At 43.6% G+C, this 18,689-nt stretch overlaps 1 protein-coding gene across 1 annotated transcript in view; it reads left to right on the top strand.

Annotated features, from left to right (window-relative positions):
- Positions 1 to 240: 240 nt before the first annotated feature.
- The window catches only part of LOC147429875 (uncharacterized), a 41,075-nt gene continuing 22,626 nt past the window's right edge, over positions 241 to 18,689 (top strand). The window contains exons 1-3 of the mRNA XM_086496067.1: positions 241 to 503; positions 613 to 1,667; positions 1,840 to 1,971. Coding sequence (XP_086352193.1) covers positions 629 to 1,667; positions 1,840 to 1,916 — 1,116 coding nt within the window. The 5' untranslated portion in view covers positions 241 to 503; positions 613 to 628 and the 3' untranslated portion in view covers positions 1,917 to 1,971. The remainder of the gene's footprint in view (positions 504 to 612; positions 1,668 to 1,839; positions 1,972 to 18,689) is intronic.

Raw genomic sequence — 18,689 nt, 5'->3', positions numbered from 1 at the left:
TTGTAAGGCTTTAGCAGGCCAAAAAGGTTGCCATCATTAACGTGCCATGCGACACTAATCAACAAGCTTCATGCGATGGTCCACAAGTGCTCACAAGAGTTAAATGCTTTACTAAGGCCTTCTCAGGCTAGAATTGGGCGTCCTAGAAACATCCTAAACGGTGGACACAGATGGCCGGACACAGGGGCACCCCCCAGCCACGTGAATGCCTGCCTTTGTGTCTGCATTTCATTTGTAAGCTCACTTGGTCGACCTTTTAATGGCACACAACTCATCACCGTTTCTCGTCGTCCTGACTCCTCCGTCTCTGTCTCTCACGCGCCCTGATCGCACCTTTCGTTTCGATTTTCGCCTTGCCAGAAGAGCCCATTTGCTCTAGCTAAAAGCCACGATAAGCCCATTGGCATGATGACCCGATGCCGGTGGGATAACACTTCCATGGCGCACCCAAGATAACAGTCATCCATCCCCAAGCAAGTTGGAGCAGAATTGGTTAATTAAGTGTAGGATCTAGTCTCCGTTCCTGTTGATTGATTGATGAGAGAGAGAGAGAGAGAGAGAGAGAGAGAGAGAGAGAGAGAGAGTGTCATCTCTGTGTTTTGGGCACAACAGGTTTTCATCCAGAGAGATGCCGAGGGACATAGTCATTGCTTGTAAGAAAAGGCACCACCCAGATGGATTTCATCTCAGCACTTCTTCTCCAAAGAGGCTTTTGTCCATCTCTGAATCTGAGCTAGACTCTTCCATTGACTCAGCGAACGATTCAACAATTCGTCCAGAGTGTATGGTGGATGGAGCACACGGGTCTATGTGGAATTCAGCTTCTGCTGCCGTTACATCAGATTGCAGTAGCAGCATGTGCGTTGGCCACTCTACCATGTTCACGAATGTGGTGAGCTCTAAGAACCCTTCAGTTTTCACACACTCACAGGCACCTTCAGACACAGAAAGCTATAATACAGAGGCCTTGAAGAGTGTCAGAGGCTCAACTTTTGAAGCAAGTCGGAAAGATAAATGGATGTATCGTTCAGCTGCTTCTAGATGTGAAGGGCCAGCTTCCGATTCTGCAGCTGCTTCTAAATGTGAGGGGACAGCTTCTGAATGTAGTGAGGTCACTTATTCACGAACAAGTAGTGTATCCATGCGTGAGTTTGAAGGAGTCTCCTATTCAGGAAAGGCTACGCATATCATTTCAAGGCGCGAGAAAAGTAGCTTGAACCCCAAGTGGAGCATAGATGAGGCTTCGGTTAAAGATGCGTTTGGGTCAGATGTTATGTTGCGAGAAAACCGGCTTGAAGGCAACAGTTCATTGCATAGTACAAGTCGGAGGAGAGGGTTTACTTTCTTCCCAATGGCATCTGAGAGTGGTTCTTCTTGTGCTACCAGAAAATCTTTTTCGGAAGAAATCAGGCCAAAGCAGAGATTGTCTGACAAATATGGGTCTGTTTCTAAGGAATCGTTTGCGGCATCTCATAATGTCAATAGTAGAGCTGAGGGCTTGGTAGGACCAAGAGCTCAAGAAAGAAGTGAAGGTTTAGATAATTTCAGCACAAGTGGGCATTTTAGACCCAGGGTAGATTTGCATTCCCCGTTTCTTCATAAGGGAAAAACGGAGGAGCTTGGTCCGTCTTATGTATTATCATCTGGGCGTCTGAGCCTTGAAGAAGGTAAGTTCTGAACTTAACGCATTAAAGGAGTTTTTGTCTCTTTTCAACGTAGATCTTTCAAAACTCTTCAAGATTTGTTGTAATAGAGTTCCTCTGGATGTGGAGTTTTAGAAAATGTCGGACTTTATGAGCTTCTAGGCAGCTGATATTGTCTGTTGTGGCTTTGATGCAGAGGCAAGACTGGGGCGAAGAGCTCCCACCATTGACCATGATTTTGAAGAATACTTCTCGTCACTTATGCTTGAATAAGGAGAACAAAAGATTGCACTTAAAAACTCAACCAAATCAAGCCTTTTAGTTACCGGTGAGGCTCTTATCTCTTTCAGTAAAGCTATACAAACATTGCCAATTTGTATGTGAATAGGGTATAGATGTGTTGGTGCGAGTCCCCCCCCCCCCCCCCCCCCCCCCCCCCCCCCCCCCATGTGTGCGCGAATAGATACCTTATTGTCTGAATCCCTATTTGAAAGGGATCTTCTTCCTTGCTAGCCTCTAGGTCATGGAGTGGTCTTGCTACTTGAGCAAAGCCTCCGATAAACCGCCAATAATAGGAACACAATCCCAAAAAGCTACGCATATCATGTACCGTAGTGGGAGTTGGCCAATCTTGTACGATTTGGATCTTTGCGGCTAAGAGTAAGAATGTGGTTGCCTATGCATTGTCTAGACGGCCTACTAGGATGAATGTAGTAACTTCTCTATATCACCATGAACCATAATCACTTCTGGATTTGTATCCAAACGACCTAGGCTTCTCATTCATTTGTAGCAAGTTACAGAACGGAGAGATGAATATCTCTATTCCAGTTGGGATGGTTACCTCTACAACCACCACGCAATTTGCGTGGCGGTGCCATTGAGGAAGAAAATTATGGAAGAAGCGCGTGCTTCACCCTATGCGGGTCACTGGGGTATCCTCCCTACAACCTTAGCATTGGAAAGATATTTCTTTAAGCCAAGCCATAAAACAGACATCGATCAGTATATCAGGGAATGCTTGGTTTTCCAAAAAGTAAAGTACGATCGGCATAAGATGCCTGGGTTACTTCAACCTTTGCCTGTGCCTGATCAAATCATGGGAGAGTATTGCCATGGATTTTATCATGGATCTCCCAAAGACTCAGATGGAAATGATGCGATCTGGAAATGATGCGATCTGGACCATGTGGATAGATTTAGCAAGCAAACTCACTTTATTCCAATAAGGAAAACGATCAAAGCAGATGATATGGCTAGGATTTTTCTAGCAAAGATTTTTAAGCATCATGGGATGCCTAAGTCTATTGTGAGTGATCGAGATCCTTGCATGACATGAAATTTGTGGCATGCTTTGTTTGATAACCTTGGCACGAAGTTTAGTTTTTCTTCTGCATATCATCCTCAAACAGATGGGTAGAGTGAGATTGCCCTCCATAGTGTTGGATATGTTGAAATCTTCTATGTCGGACAGACAGTCTGATTGGGAGAAGTATTTTTCCCTTGTTGAGTACCCATATAACAATACCGTACATTCATCTACAGGGAAAGTGCCCTTTCTTTATGGTAAGCCTCTACTTCCACCAATCCTTTTGAGTAAGGATAAGATTTTTGCAGTGGATGAGTTTGTCCGGGATTTGGACATGGCCTACGGGCAAGTTAAGAGAGCAATTTTGAGCTCTTAAGGAAAAACATAAGAAAGCTGCAGACAAGCACAAAAGGAATCTGGACTTAATAGTCGATCAATTGGTCTTACTCAAGTTTGAGAAGGCAAGACTAAAGAAAGAAGCGACTCATAAAGGGAAAGTTCAAAGTGGTAAAACTTTTTATGGGCCATTTAAGATAATTGACCAAGTGAACGATGTGACATTCCTTTTAGAGCTACCGCATAATTGGAGGATCCATAATGCTTTTCATGTTAGTTTACTCCGGCCATATGTGGGACCGCCTCCAAGTCGGTCTATTGCTGAGGAATCTCTCAAGGTTGAGGAAACAGAAGAAATACTTCAACCGGAGCAAATTATTTATCATCAGGAGCGGTTAACAGTTACTCAAGTCCGGAAAGATTACATGAAAGTATTTGGTAAATTTCAAGAATTATTCTACTTTAGATGCTGTGTGGATGATCCAGCAAGAATCAACATCTTATCCCGAGATTCTGGAAGGATATGTACAAGCACTATAGTTGAGGACAATTGTTTAGAAGCCAGAGGGATATTGCTAAATGGACTATTTTCTTATTTTTTTGAGTAATTTCAATCTATTGAAATTAGGATATTTAACTGTGTGGACTTCAACCGTAAAGGTTAGGAACCGCAGATTTACTGGGATTATTAAAAGCCATGAGGAACGGACAACTTTGATGTGTCATATGATGGGTGACATTAAGCATCGCGAAGGGGTTGTATTGTTAGTTCGGTAGGAGAGACGTGGAAACGGATGTTCCTGATGCGTCACATGATGGGTGACATGAGCATTGGAAAGGGAATATTCCATTGGTTTGGCAGGAAATCCAATTTGGAAAAAGAAATACGCGTAAAGCTGCAAGCACAAGAAGAAAGATGGTTTCTGAGAAGCTTTTTCATGAAGCAGAATATTTTTAAGTGTTTTTTTGGAAAAGTGGATGCTTTTCCGAGAGGAGTCTGTGTGTGCATAGCATTTGTGTATGAGAATTGCGACCGGGGATGCTTGGAACGTGTCTCTGTAGCATCAATTTTCAGCCCATTGAGTTTTATCGAGTTTTTAAACAGGTTCACATATTTTAAAACATTGACTGGCCGCCCACTTAATAAGTGGGCAGCCCGTGCTTAAAATAAAACAAGGTTCCGTGGAAAAATAACAAGCGTTGGCTATAAACTACCGCCAGCCTCCCTCCTCGCCTAGTGCTACCTTCTGAAGTTATTTTGGCCGGCACTGCACTGGCTATTCTTGTTGGGTATGAATGCCTGTAAAAACAGCCCACGCTCTCTCTTAGCCTCCCAGTTTCACCAGCGTTAGCAGCAAGGAGCACCTCCACCGGGAATTTGCAAGTGGTCATGCGAAGCTAGTGCCCGAAGGTCGGTTTTCTCATTCCGGGTGATAGGTACCGATTGTGAATTCGCTATAGGAGTTGTTTCATGTTGTTTTTGCAGGTATTTAGTCACAAAGAAGGAGCTAGGAGGCCTCGGTCTATGCTCAGGGATTTCGAAAACAAAATCAAGAATGGTCTGTAGGGCTCCACACATTAGGTACATACGAAAATGAAATTGAGAGCTCGTTTCTCTGGAATATTCCGCACGGGAAGGAATTGAAAACGGAGTGGTCACTCTGCTTCTTGTGCTTGTAAAAAAGTTTCTCTCTAATAAAGATTCTCTTTAGGGGGGGGGGGGGGGGGGGGGGACGAGCCCATCTTCTGGTCCCAAATATTGTGTCGATCTTCTCCCTTGTCTCTTTTGGTCGAAAGTTTATTTATTTTCAGCTTGTTGATTATTCGTGTGTGCTCCCATTTATGACAAAATGCAAGCTTCATTCCAATCTCAAACTTGATGGTACTTGGGAGAATCCTCTTCTTAAACTACATCTTGAGAGCCAAAGCTCACCACTCCCAAAGAGTCTTAGCCCGATTTGAGGATGTGGCAATCCTTCAAGCTCTTCTTAGATTACGTATCGGGATCCCTTTAGCAGAGGCCGAAGCTTTCCAGTGCTACTACTCACACTAGAGAGAATGTCATGTGCAGCGGAAGTGATGGTGAATGCTCAGGATGTGTGCTCAGTGCATACTCAAGGTTCCTTTTACTTGATGAGAGAGATGTGCAATAGACGAGAGAGAGAGGAGAATGATATCGTGAGTGATGGTTCTATGAGTGATAGGGAGAGAAGAATAACACCAAATGGTGTCCCAAATCCTCCTCCAAGGGCCGCCCTCTCTATCTCTAGAGAGGTATTTGCTTTAGATTGCACAAATGCTGATACATTGGATCCAGATGCTGAGATGTTGATCGGATCCTTGCGGTAGATGATTGGATCTGCGAGGCTAAGGGCTGAAAACTGAAAACGGTAGGGCCGATGCTGGGGTACCGAGGGATCTAGCAATAGTAGGCTGAAAATGTTGGTTGACCCGATGAGGAAAACGCTAGTGGTTGCAAAAACGTCAGGGTCATTGAGACGCTATGGGTACTTGTACTGCGGGTTTTTAATGTCTAGAGAGGTGACCCTTGGGCCTCAGAGTCACCTATATAGGTCAAAAAGGTTGGGCCGAGCATAGTTATGCTGGAGCCTCACAACTTTTTAATAATGCTGGCTGAAAAGTCCCACTTATAAATAGGCTATCAAACTCATTGTAAGAGGTGCTTCATATGCAGTTATTACCTAGGCTTGGTACTAATCGTGCTGTATGGGAAAACTCCCCAGTGCCTACACCTAGTAGACATTGGTTGTGCTCATGTGCAATCGGAGGGTATGCAACTAATCTAAAGTGCCCGGACATGCACGTCTTGCGTACAGGTTCACAAGGTGCCATAACACTTCCTAGGTTGTCCTAAACCCTAGATGTGCACGTGATAGAGAAGTTGCAAATCATAGCGAGAATGGCAGATACACATCCCAAAATCTTTGATTATAATCGTCTAAGGTGTTGCTGGAGACCATTTTAAAATTTTCCCAATATGGAAGAAATTGTGCTTCGAAGAGAGATGTGCGGTAATTGTTTGTAAAAATTATCTTGAAGGCTTGCCATGTCCTTGCAGCATGAGGTTTTGTAGGTGAAGAACTCCACCATTGCATAACATTGTACTTCGGAAAAGCTGCAACCCGAGTAATCTTAGATTCCTCAGTGTAATTGTCGAGTGTTGTCAAATTGTTGTAGGAACTGTAGGGTTTTCTTTTTGTCTAACACCGAAGATGGTGCAAAACTTGATTGTGGACCCATGTCACGTGCACTTCTAACCCTATGTGCATGTGGACAAGCTAACTCCTAGTGCTAGGATTTAGGACAACTTAGGAAGTGTTCTGGGCCCTGTCACCCTTGTGAGCATGTATGCGAGACTTGCATGTCCAAGCACTTTAGACTAGTTGTATACTTTGTGACTGACCATGAGCACAACCAATGTTTGCTAGGCGTAGGCACTCGGGAGTGTTCCCATAGTTGAGTACCAGTACCTGGCTGTCACAAAGATACGGAAGTGTAAACTGACTTTTTAATTACACTTCAAATACGAGAGAGAGAGAGAGAGAGAGAGAGAGAGAGAGAGAGAGAGAGAGAGAGAGAGAGAGAGAGAGAGAGAGAGAGACTTCATTGGGGAGGAGAAGATGGGCTGGTCCCCTAAAGAGAATATCTTTATTACTAAGGGAGAATCTTTATAAGCATAGGAACGGGGCAAAAGCCCGTCCTCTATTCTTTCTTTTCTGCTTCTGACTGAGAGAGTGAGAAAACCTCTATTCTTTCTTTTCTGCTTCTGACTGAGAGAGTGAGAAAACTACTCTCTGACTACTGAGAGGTTTTTCCTTCTGCTGTGAGATTTTGGAAAGCTCTCGTAAGCGAGATTCTATCTTCCACAAAACTCCAGGGAAGCTCTCGTAAATGAGAGTCTACCTTCCGCTAACTATGTCCCTGTGTGCATAATCATTCCTGCAATAAAAACAAGGGAGAAACACACAAAATGCACGCACACATGCTTGCTGTATTTTTCTGCACACAACTGGGAAATGTTACCTGAGTACGTTCCAATGCCAAAATAGAGACCTTTTTCGCGATCGAATCGCACCAAACTTTGTGTACGCGTAGTATAGGTAGAGAAGAACTAGATTCTATGAGTACTTTGCTGAAATTCACCCTAATAGAGGTGATTAGGGGCTGAAAACAGAGAATTTGCGGTAGCTAGGCGTGAAAGAAAGAGAGTTTCCTTCTACTTTTCGCGATGAATCTTCTCCCACAACAGCCTATGATCAAGAGAAACCTTGTTCTAACTTCTAGGTGATGGGAGCTCAAAGTCTCCACATACACCACAAGGACCAATTCTCTAGCTTCAATAGAGAGCTGTGGTGCGTAGAGCACGCTCACTTTAGGGGGGGTAGGTGCACTGCCAACCTGTGAAGAGGGGGAGGGGGTGCTCCTAAATAGCCAGCCATAAGAGGGGGCGCTAGAGGACGAGGGAGGGAGGGTGAGTGAGAGTGAGAGTCACTTTGGATTCGTAAGTGTGTCAAGTAGCACACTTAAACTTAATAATCTTTGAAACCATTCAACTTTCACATTTAAAAAGTTTCTAGGCTATCAATAAAATGTGCAAATTAACTCACAACTGCACACATGGTTACTACTAATAAAAACGTTAGCTGCTCCCCAGCACAATGCCGGTACGGCATTGCTCTGGCATTACCTGTTCACACTTGTCTGGTCATTTGGTCCGGCACAAAAATAATTAATATTAGTTTAACTGACTTATCTTAAGGCCTTACAAATAATCCAGGCCTTAGGATTAATGTTCTAAGAACCCAATCTCATTCCTGTGCTCGCACTGACGCGCGTAATTTTCTGAGCCTGAAATCTGAGGCTACTGTCTACCCCTTATTGAAGACCCGATTTCCCAATCACTAGGGCTTTAGGGTATTTTCTGCTAGGGTCTCCCTGAGATGCTCTGGCCCAAGTTTGGGCGCACCTGAGGGCCTAGAACTGCTAGTTCTATTCTGATGTGCACACAACTAATTAGATAATTATTTTCTCGTAAATAAAATTAATTATTTACAAAGTCTGACAATGTTACATCCCTCTTGGTTTTAAAGAGTTGACCTCAATTGTAGAGCATCAATATAACTGTGCAAGATGTCTGGGTAGTCCTTCAGATAGGACGCAGTCATCCACTTTGCATCTAAGGGGTATAATTCTTGAACTTGACTAAATATTTTCGATGTAGTCTCCTGGACTTTAGTTCTCTCGGAGTGGTGTATTATCTGCTCTAATAGAAGGATTTCCTCAATCTCTTCGACTTCTGGAGGATCTTCTTGTACTGGAGCCACTGGAGGAGGACCAACATATTGTCGGAGGAGACTTACATGAAAAGCATGGATGCGCCAATGAGAAGGCAAATCCAATCTAAAAGCCACTTCATTGACTTTATTTGTTATCTTGAAAGGGCCGTAAAATCGATGGGAAAGTTTTACAACCTTCCCTTTTCCGACTTGCTTTTTCAATCTAGCTTTCTCAAACTTAAGTAGGACGTATTGTCCTTTCGCAAGATTGAGATTTCTTTTGTGCTTGTCTTCTTTTCTCTTCTGCTGCTTTTGAGTACGAAGAATCGCTTGCTTTACTTGCTTCTAGGCGGTATCAATATCGCGCACAAATTCGTCTGCGGCAAATATGTTTTCTTGGGTAACCATAATAGGAAGTAAGAGTGGTTTCCCATAAATAATTTCGAAGGGAGATTTACCAGTTGAGGAATGTATGCTATTATTATATTCAAACTCAACTAAGGATAAGTATTGTTTCCATTCGGATTGTCTTTCTGAAACATAGCACTTCAGAAGATCTAAAACAATCGCTTTGACCATCTGGTTGAGGATGATAAGCTGATGAAAAATCAAGCTTAGTTCCCAAATTCTTGAATAATGCTTGCCAAAATAGACTAGTTATGCGAGGATCTCTATCGCTAACAGAGTCTTTGGCAATCCATGATGTTTAAAAAATTGAGCTAGAAATATTCTAGCCATGTGATCAGCTTTGATTATCTTCTTAACTGGAAGGAAATGTGCTTGCTTACTAAATCTGTCTATTATAGTCCAAATTGCATCATTTCCATTCTTGGAGCTAGGAAGATCCGTAATAAAATCCATGGCAATACTTTCCCATGGCGTGTTAGGCACAGGGAGCTTGCCATAAACTTTACGTCGATCATATTTCGCTTTTTGGCATGCTAAACACTCGCGTACATATTTTTCAATGTTCGCCTTGAGTGTTGGCCAAAAGAAATATCTTTCAAGAGCACTAGTGGTAGCAGCAATTCCCCAATGCTCGGCATAGGGAGAATTGTGTGCTTCATCCATCACCTTCTGTCTTAAGGGCTGAGCTATACATATTGCTTGTTGATGATATAGTGTATTATCCCTAATGGAATAAGGTGGCCTGGAGTGACTAGCTTGAAGATTTGTCCAGATTGTAGCGAAGTCTGGATCTTGAGGATACATCTCACTGAGAGATTCTAGTTCCTCATGATAAATAGTTGTCATTTCATTGATCTTTGGATGCTTGGAAAGGGCATCTGCAACCGCATTCTTTGTTCCAGAGGTGTGTAAGATCTGAAAATGGAACATTGAAAGAAAGTTAGCCATCTCATCTGCTTTTTTTGATAACTTTCTCTGTGTGAGAAAGTGGGGAAGACTCTGATGATCTGTCTTGATTATAAAATCAACTCCTAACAGATAATGTTTCCAAATGGAAAGAGCATGAATTACTGCCATTAGCTCTTTCTCATAAATGGAAGCATGCAACTTTGCATCTCTAAGGTGTCGGCTTTCGTAGGCTATGGCGTGACCCTCTTGGTTCAAAATTGCTACCACACAATCTCCAGATGCATTGCAGAAGACCTCGAAAGGTTTGCGAAGACTGAAAACGCTGTACAGCAGGTAGAAAAACGCTGAAGTCTTAGGCTGCCAAAACGCTGAGTAGTTTGGCTTGAAAACGCTAGATGTAGGTCTTGGAAACGCCAGGCTAAGGGCTGATAAAAAACGCTGGTCTGTTGTTGAGGTAGTGCTGAAGAAAACGCTGCCTGCTGGTGCTTTCAAAACGCTGGATATGCTGGCTGCTGTAACGCTGTACCAATGGTTGGAAACGCTATCTGCAGGGCCTTGCTTCTCGCTGAATCTGTTGGTTGGAAAGCTCTTATGCAAGGCTGAAAACGTTGATGGCAGTGCTGAAAACGCTGGCCTTCTAGGCTCCAAAAACGCTAGGTTGGTGGGGGGGATCGTCTTGCTGAGAAGGGTCTCTAGAGGCCTGCTGCACTTGAGTGCCTGATGCTCTTCTTCTTCTTCTGCCAAATAGTGCTAGCTTTGGTTTGCTTATATATTATCTTAGCAAAATTGCCCTACCTAGTTCCCAACAAAAGTCACTTAATAAATAAGTGAAAAATGTCAAAAATAGGGAAATTCGGTTTAATGCACTGGAAAATTCCCTTGATGGATTCTGATGGATTTTGATGGGAATGCTGTGTGCAACCAGAGGATATGCATCTAATCTAAGTGTCTAGACATGCACGGTTTGCGAACAGACTCACAAAAGTGCCAGATCACTTCCTATTCTAGACCAACTTGACGGAACTGAACCCTGGTCATGCTGTAGCTTGTCCGCGGACACATAGGGTTGGATGTGTCACGTGACATCCCCTCCTTTTCAAAGTGATGTACTGATACCGAACTGTATGGCAACGATGGAGATCGCCAACAACATCCGGAATCCTCGAAAAGACTCCTCGCCGGCCCACTTTGAGGTGTGGGTCGTGCGATGCTTGAACTTCATAGAGATCTGCAACACTTGCTTCTTTGGGCCGCGCCGAAAGCGACACAAAGTCATTGATAGCTCCTTCAATGCTTCAACTTTGTCTATAGACGTAGGTCCACCTTCTTCAAGAATCTCCATGGCTGAAAATTCCTGAAACCACTTCCAACACAAAAACATGAACATACCTATTCCATGTAGAGTGATTGGAAAAAATCTCGTCTTCTCAAAAGATTGTGCATGCAATGTAGATGAACAAATAGACGGAGTGTCAAACCGTTCACCACACATACACAAACAATGAGATCGAATCTTGTCTTGCTGATCTAAATCAATCAACTGTGGCAATTCACAACGAAATGCCCATGCTTGGTGATCATACTTTCTTGTGCTCTTTCTACAACTGTGTCGTGCCAAGGAAGAGACGCGGAATGTGACTTCCTTGAATGAATAATTTTCAGCTTTTCATGAATAATCTGCATACATCCGTGCTCATTCATGAGTGAAACGTGTTCAACATACAATATGTCATGCTTAGGAAAAGCAATCACATAAAGACGACGACTAAAATACAGGAATCGATCACGAATGAAACACTCGAACAATGCGTGCTGACTAACAGGGCTTTTGCATGGTGAGTTTGTTAACTCACAAAAAAATTTGAATAGCGCTTTCTCACGCAGCCTTAAAGTAGGTAGGGATAGTTAAGTTTCTAATTTAAACTCTAGAAATGCCTATACTTTTTCAAACTATGCAAACTTTTGCATATTTGCAAAAGTTTGTGTAACGCATCCTCTCCTCCTTTATTCTCTCCTTAGACCTTTTTATGGAGAGTGTGAGTTATGAAACCCACCGTGTGGAGACCCTCTAATCATTTGAACACATAGTACTTCCTGTGGGGGTTCTTTGGACCTAGGCTCGAGAGCCAAGATCGGTTCTTCGTGATTGGTCGTCTCTGCAATGAGGTTAGCTTCACTAGAAAAAGCAACAATTAAACCATCATCCTTGTGAACAATCACGTCTTGATCATAAAAATCATCATGCTTGTGAGAAAATACATCTTGATCATCATGCAAATCCTCATGCTTGTCTTTATCATCCAAATCATCATGCTCATCATTATCATGCAATTCATCATGCTTATCATAATCATGCAATTCCTGTGTGTTATGCTTTGGAGAAGACGAGACCGAGAGAGTCTCCTTCTCCTGAATCCGTTCAATCTTCGCCTGCACATTAGAAATGAGAGATGGAGAATGAACAACTTGCTCTCCACGAATGACAATGGGAGAGTCACTTTTGGCATTGAAAGTGAATGTATTTTCCGCCCAATCAATGAGGGGGTTATGCTCACGAAACCATCGAATGTCCAAAATCATATCACACCCTGAAAGAGGAGAGACAAAAAATTTTCTACAAAAAGCAGCTTGTTGAATTGTAAACAACACATCAAAGCACTCCTTCGTGATGAGAGAGTCCATACCGGGAGCAAAGCCAGAGACTTCGAGAGGAGATTTCTGACTAACCTCTAGGCGGGCTTTCTCAACAAGAGAGGGACTAATCACATCATGCATACTGCCTGGGTCAAACAATATGACAAACCGCTGCCCCGTCATATGACCATAACATTTAATGAGAGACTCATCAATGGGAGGGTCATGAGAAACTTGGTGCACACTCGTGTTGTCATTTATTGCATTGACAGAGGAAGTGGGTTCTGTGGATTCTTTAGATTCATTAGAGTAAAGCTTAGGACATGTTCTTTTTATGTGATCCTTAATGTGACAATGAAAACAACGACCTTCCTTAGAATAAGTGCTTTGCTCTTCCGACGTAATGTATCCTCCTAAAATTCCTTGTGCTACCTTTTCATATGGAGTGAGCTTAGGTTTAGCAATTGTGTTAGCCTTACCCTTGGGTTCACTTTGAGAGTTCTTTTCTGAGAGACTATTGGAAGATTGGTTAGAAGAGTTACCGTTCTTACCATTCTTATCGGTCTTACCTTTCTGAGGGTTCTGAGAGGTACTTGTGGAAGTTTTGTTCTCCTTAGGCTTTTGCTTGTTGTGCCTTATCTCCTGTGAGAGAGCAATCGCTACCGCCTTGTTGAGATCGATTGGATCGAGTACCTCGACATCGTACTTGATATACTCGTCCAATCCATAAAGGAATGCCTCTTTGCGCTCATCATCCGACTTGTGTAATTGGGTACCTAGCTGCAAAACACGATTAGAAAAAGACATAACTGGCATATCATTTTTCTTAAGACCGCGCCAATCGTCCTTCAATCGTACGAGGTACTGAGGTGGCATAAACCGCACCTTGATCTTGTCTTGGAAACCAGCCCAATCGAAGGAAAGAGGCGTGAATTTGTCGGCTTCCTCTAGGTGCGCAACTAACTGTGCCTTTTGCCATGCGTGGTACCAATTGATTGCATCACCGCCAAGATACATAGCTGCCGTCAAAACCTTGCTATTTCTTGTCTTTTTAGTTGTCGCAAAATAAGCATTAAATTGATGCAACCAAGAATGAATTACCGTAGCATCCACCTTACCATCATACTTACTGAATTGGATCTTCTTTGTGACTGGGTTGTTGGAGTCCGAATCTCGGCTTGCGCCACGTGAGGAACTACCAACATCTTTGGTTGGCTCGGACTTCGAGGCAAGAACCTGTCGAACCAATTCTTGAGTGCGGAGGTCCCTGTGAACCTCACGATCGGCCTCCAAGGCCGCTCGTCTTGCTTCGGCTTCCAAGCGCGTTTGCTCACGCTCACGCTCAATAGCCGTCTTTCTTTCTTTTCGTTCATCGCGCTCGCGTTCCAAGGCAATGCGAGTCGCTTCTTGTCGTGCCATCATCTCCATTATTGATTTCACCAAGGCCTCCATAGGATTTGGTGCAATCCTAGGTGTTGACGGCGAAGGGGGAGGGTCAGGAAAACCTCCACGGTGACGAAATTCTTCTTCACTACTTTCATGCTGATCACCTCCATGCGAAGTATCCATTCCGCTTCGGGTGATGACCATACATTGTGTTCTTTGGTTCTTAAGTTCACGAGGAACTTGGGTTCTTGTGGGTCTTGGGTTCTTGGGGTTCTTGAGGGTCTTGAGGTTCTTCTTTCGCTTGCAATCTGTGTTAGAGAAGGAACTTCTCTTCACCCGAGTTATACTCTTTTCCGTGGGCGCACCTCTTGGCGGCCTTGCGCTCACACCAAGGTTGCTTTTTCCCATCTCACGTCGATTGGCCGGCCGCTAAGTGCACGGTCCGCTCTCAATGAGTGAAAAGAGGCACAAGGGGAGGCTGGACAAGCCCTTCTTTCTTGGGTTTCCTGTCACTCTTCCAAAACACGATTAGGAATTGACACGCCCAAGAGGACTTGGGTTACGTGCGACCGCAACAAGCAAAAAAAATTCTTGTGATTCTTGTGGTTCTTTCCTTGAGTGATACGGAACATTGCCAAAGCTCTGATACCAATGTAAGTTGCAGTGGATTGAATGTTCAACTTTGCTCAAGATGAGTGCTCCGAACTGTGCTCAAGGTTCCTTTTTCTTAGGGAAGGGAGAGCCTTCCGTTCTTTAATGAGAGAGTGCAAAGGACACAAACAAAGTAAATGGACACTGTGCGTGAAAGTGCATGAGATTGAGATATAGAGAGAGAAGAGAATACGACACCGGAGATGTTGTCAAACCTTGGCCCCACTCTCGATGGCGAGAGTGGTCTACTATTGATTGCACAATTTGATCCTATGATGCTGATGTAAGTCTAATGGCTATGTTGATGTCGACAGTGTTGACGACGAGGACGAGACTATGGCTGAAAACTGAGTGTTTCGATGCTGACTCTTGTCGGGCTGTCCCTTCTTATCTGCTTTGGCTGAATTTGCTGATGTAAAGTGCTGGTTCGGACTGCCACAAACGCTGGTCATAGGCTGTGCAAAAACGCTACTGAAGGCTTGCTGTTTTGCTGGGTTTCCTTGTTGAATTGGCTACTGCAACCACTGCTAAAGACGCTGGTTCAAGGGCTTGAAAACGTTGTACAGCAGGTAGAAAAACGCTGAAGTCTTAGGCTGCCAAAATGCTGAGTAGCTTGGCTTGAAAACGCTAGATGCAGGTCTTGGAAACGCTGGGCTAAGGGCTGATAAAAAAGGCTTGTGTGTTGCTGAGGTAGTGCTGCAGAAAACGCTACGTGCTGGTGCTTTCAAAACGTTGGATAGGCTGGCTGCTATAACGCTGTACCAATGGTTAGAAACGCTATCTGCAGGGGGTGTAAGGACATGGGTCCTTTGGGCAAGGCCACCGGCATGGCCAGACAGTGTGTACGCTAGGGGGAGGCTATAAGATAGCACGGTTGGGTGGAGACTAGCACGCATTACCACCGCCCTTTTACTGGTATTCGAGCTATTTTTGAGAGGAGGCTAAAAGCGGCTTGCATATGCGTGCGACGCCCTGCTTTCCTCCCACATTCCGCAGACAGCGACGTCTCCGTTGTGCAGCAAAAAGAAGGCAGACACAATTTTCTGTGCGAGCAGCGCGTGGACCGCGGCAGCTCTAGCTATGCCCTCCATAGCGTACGACGAAGGCGGGCGACCAAGGCAAACTCGACCGGCAACTTGACGGCACCGAGGCTCCCAAGGCTTCCGTTGGCTGCACGCGTAGGAAGGCCTGCTTAACCCTTGCATGAAGGAGGGTTGAACCACCCCACGAGGGTAAGAGGCAAACACTTTACCATCTAGCTATTGGCCCTTGTTGTGTATAACAAGGAAAGATAGTCTACTTGTGTTGAAAGGAAACTATAAGGAAAGGGAAAGCTTCAAACTTCAAGGAAGTAGTTTCACCCTTCCTTTTCACTTCTTGGAGGAAGGCAAGTTTTCCTCTAAAAATTCTTTTTTCCTCAAGGAGGTAGCTTCAAAGTGAAGAAAAGCCTTCCCCCGCAAGGCGAGGTTTTAGGACGGGAGTGGCTGCATGGTTTAGGAAACACATTGCACACTAGTTATGAACTTAACTCCTTATCCTTTATGGCCAATGGTAAACATGTGCTTTTGCTTGGTGAGAAAAATATACCATCTGCACCTCTTATATGTACAGCCGAGATTTCTATTTTGTAGAAAGCAAATTTAATAGATGAAGTCTTTTTGTGTTATTGCTTGTCTCCAAGTCTTGTGAATTCTCAAGAGCAAAGTGCAATGAATTCTACTGATAAACAAAGTGTTAACAAATCTAACGAGCAAAGTGCTCTCAATTTTAATTCTACAGAGCAACGTGCAACTGTTGTAAAACAAACATTACATGAATTACAAGATTCTCCATCCTAGCGTAACTCTAGTTTAGTTTCCTTTTGCATGGCAAAAGCTGACTCACTTACTCACGGAGTATAGTGATGTGTTCTCAAGTGATTTACCACCGGGTTTACCCCCTACACGTGATGTGCAACATGGCATAGATGTCTTGCCAGACACTAAACCGGTGAGTAAACCACCTTATCGTATGAGTGCTAAAGAAGCCAAGGAGGTTGAGAGTCAGTTGACTGAGTACCTCGCTCGTGGTTTCATTAGACCTAGCACTTCGCCTTGGGCATCACCAATTCTATTGGTAAAAAAGAAAGATGGTACTATGCGCATGTGCGTAGATTATCGCGGATTAAATGTGATAACCATCAAGAACAAGTATTCTCTGCTTCGAGTGGATGAGTTGTTTGATCAACTCCACGGGGCAAGATACTATACAAAGTTATATCTTCGTTCAGGATACCACCAGGTACGTATCCTACTGCAAGATATCTCCAAAACTGCCTTTAGAACACAATTCGGGCATTTTGAATTTTTGGTTATGCCTTTTGGTCTAACCAATGCTCCAGCTACATTTATGACACTCATGGATAGTGTCTTACGTCCCTCTCTTGAAAAATTTGTTGTGGTTTTCCTTGATGACATTCTCATTTACAGTAAGACTGAAGATGAACACATAGAACACTTACGATTAGTGTTTGAACAGCTGCGAGCTCACGCGCTGTATGCTAATCAAAGCAAGTGCGATTTCTTTAAAACAGAGATACATTACCTTGGTCATGTGATCTTTTATTCTGGCATCAAGATGGACACTGACAAGGTCGCTGCCATTCTTCGATGGCCACATCCCAACACGGTTGATGAGCTTCAACTATTTTTAGGCATGGCTGGATTTTATCGACAATATATCCGTGACTATGCTAAAATCACTGTTCCTATGACGGATCAACTTAAAGCAAAAGGTAAGACCTTCTCTTGGGAAGAAGCCCAAAAACGCAGTTTCGAACAGCTCAAGGTAGCTATAGCCACTGCTCCCATCCTAGCAATTGTCGACCCACTTAAGCCGTTTGTGGTAGAGACTGATGCTAGTGATAAAGCCATTGGTGCGGTACTTCTCCAGGAGGGAAGACCTATAGCCTTTGAAAGTAAAAAGTTAGATAGAGCTCAACAGAATAATTTTTTCTATGAGAGAGAGCTGTATGCCATAATTCACGCTTTACGAAAGTGGCGACACTATTTATATGGTGCCGAGTTTGAAGTAGTTTTTAACCATGAGAGTATCAAATGGTTTACTACTCAAACAGACTTGAAGGGCCGTAAAGCTAGATGGACAGAAATCCTTCAAGATTATGATTGTAAGCTACGATATCGCAAGGGGCGATATAATGTAGTAGCGGATGCACTAAGTCGGATGCCTCTTATTAATTCACTTGCTTTCACGGAACTAAAGAGTGGATTTTTGGAGTCATTACGTGGCAAGTGTGCACAAGATTAATCATATGCTAAAGTGTGGAGTGCAGTTTTAAAAAGAGTTCCCACTCACATGTCTCTGAACAGCCAGATCAACATGTCTCTGCACGCGCAGATAGAAACTCCAACACACAGAGCTCCACCCCTACTCAGGAAGAGCTTAAGTGATGGAAGAATTTTTCCATTGATGATGGCTACTTACTCCACAAAGGTAGAGTATGTGTGCCAAAGGACTCAGACACTAGGCGCCAAATCTTATTTGAGTGTCACAATAGTCCAAGTGCTGGTCATCCAGGTATTCGTAAGGCGTATGCCTTAGTTCGACGGCACTTTATTGGCCGGGCTTACATCATGATGTTCAAGAGTACGTACTAAACTGTCAACAGTGCCAAGTTAATAAGGCAGAGCGCCTCGAGGTAGGTGGCCTTTTACATCCTTTAGAGATTCCACAAGGTAAGTCGGAGAGTATCTCTATGGATTTTGTAGTAGGACTACCTACTACAAATCGTGGCCATGATGCCATTTGGGTAATTGTAGACCGTCTCACAAATATGGGTCGATTCATTCCCACTAGGACTACGGTTAAGACACCGGAATTAGCACGACTATATGTAGAGCACATATATAAACTCTACGGTCTTCTAGCTAGTATCATTAGTGATAGAGATCGAAAGTTCGATAATCACTTTTGGAGAGCTGTGTTCCAAAAGTTGGAAACTAAACTTAATCTAAGTACAACTTATCATCCAGAAACGGATGGTCAAACAGAAAGAGTTAATCAAGTGCTAGAGGATATGCTACGAGCATACGTTAGCAAGAAACAAACCAATTGGGA

The sequence above is a fragment of the Adiantum capillus-veneris genome, chromosome 22, assembly GCF_014529385.1.
Source record: "Adiantum capillus-veneris isolate H3 chromosome 22, ASM1452938v2, whole genome shotgun sequence".
NCBI lineage: Eukaryota > Viridiplantae > Streptophyta > Polypodiopsida > Polypodiales > Pteridaceae > Adiantum > Adiantum capillus-veneris.
Note: the sequence above shows the minus strand (reverse complement) of the source record. Positions and strands in the feature narration are given on the sequence as shown.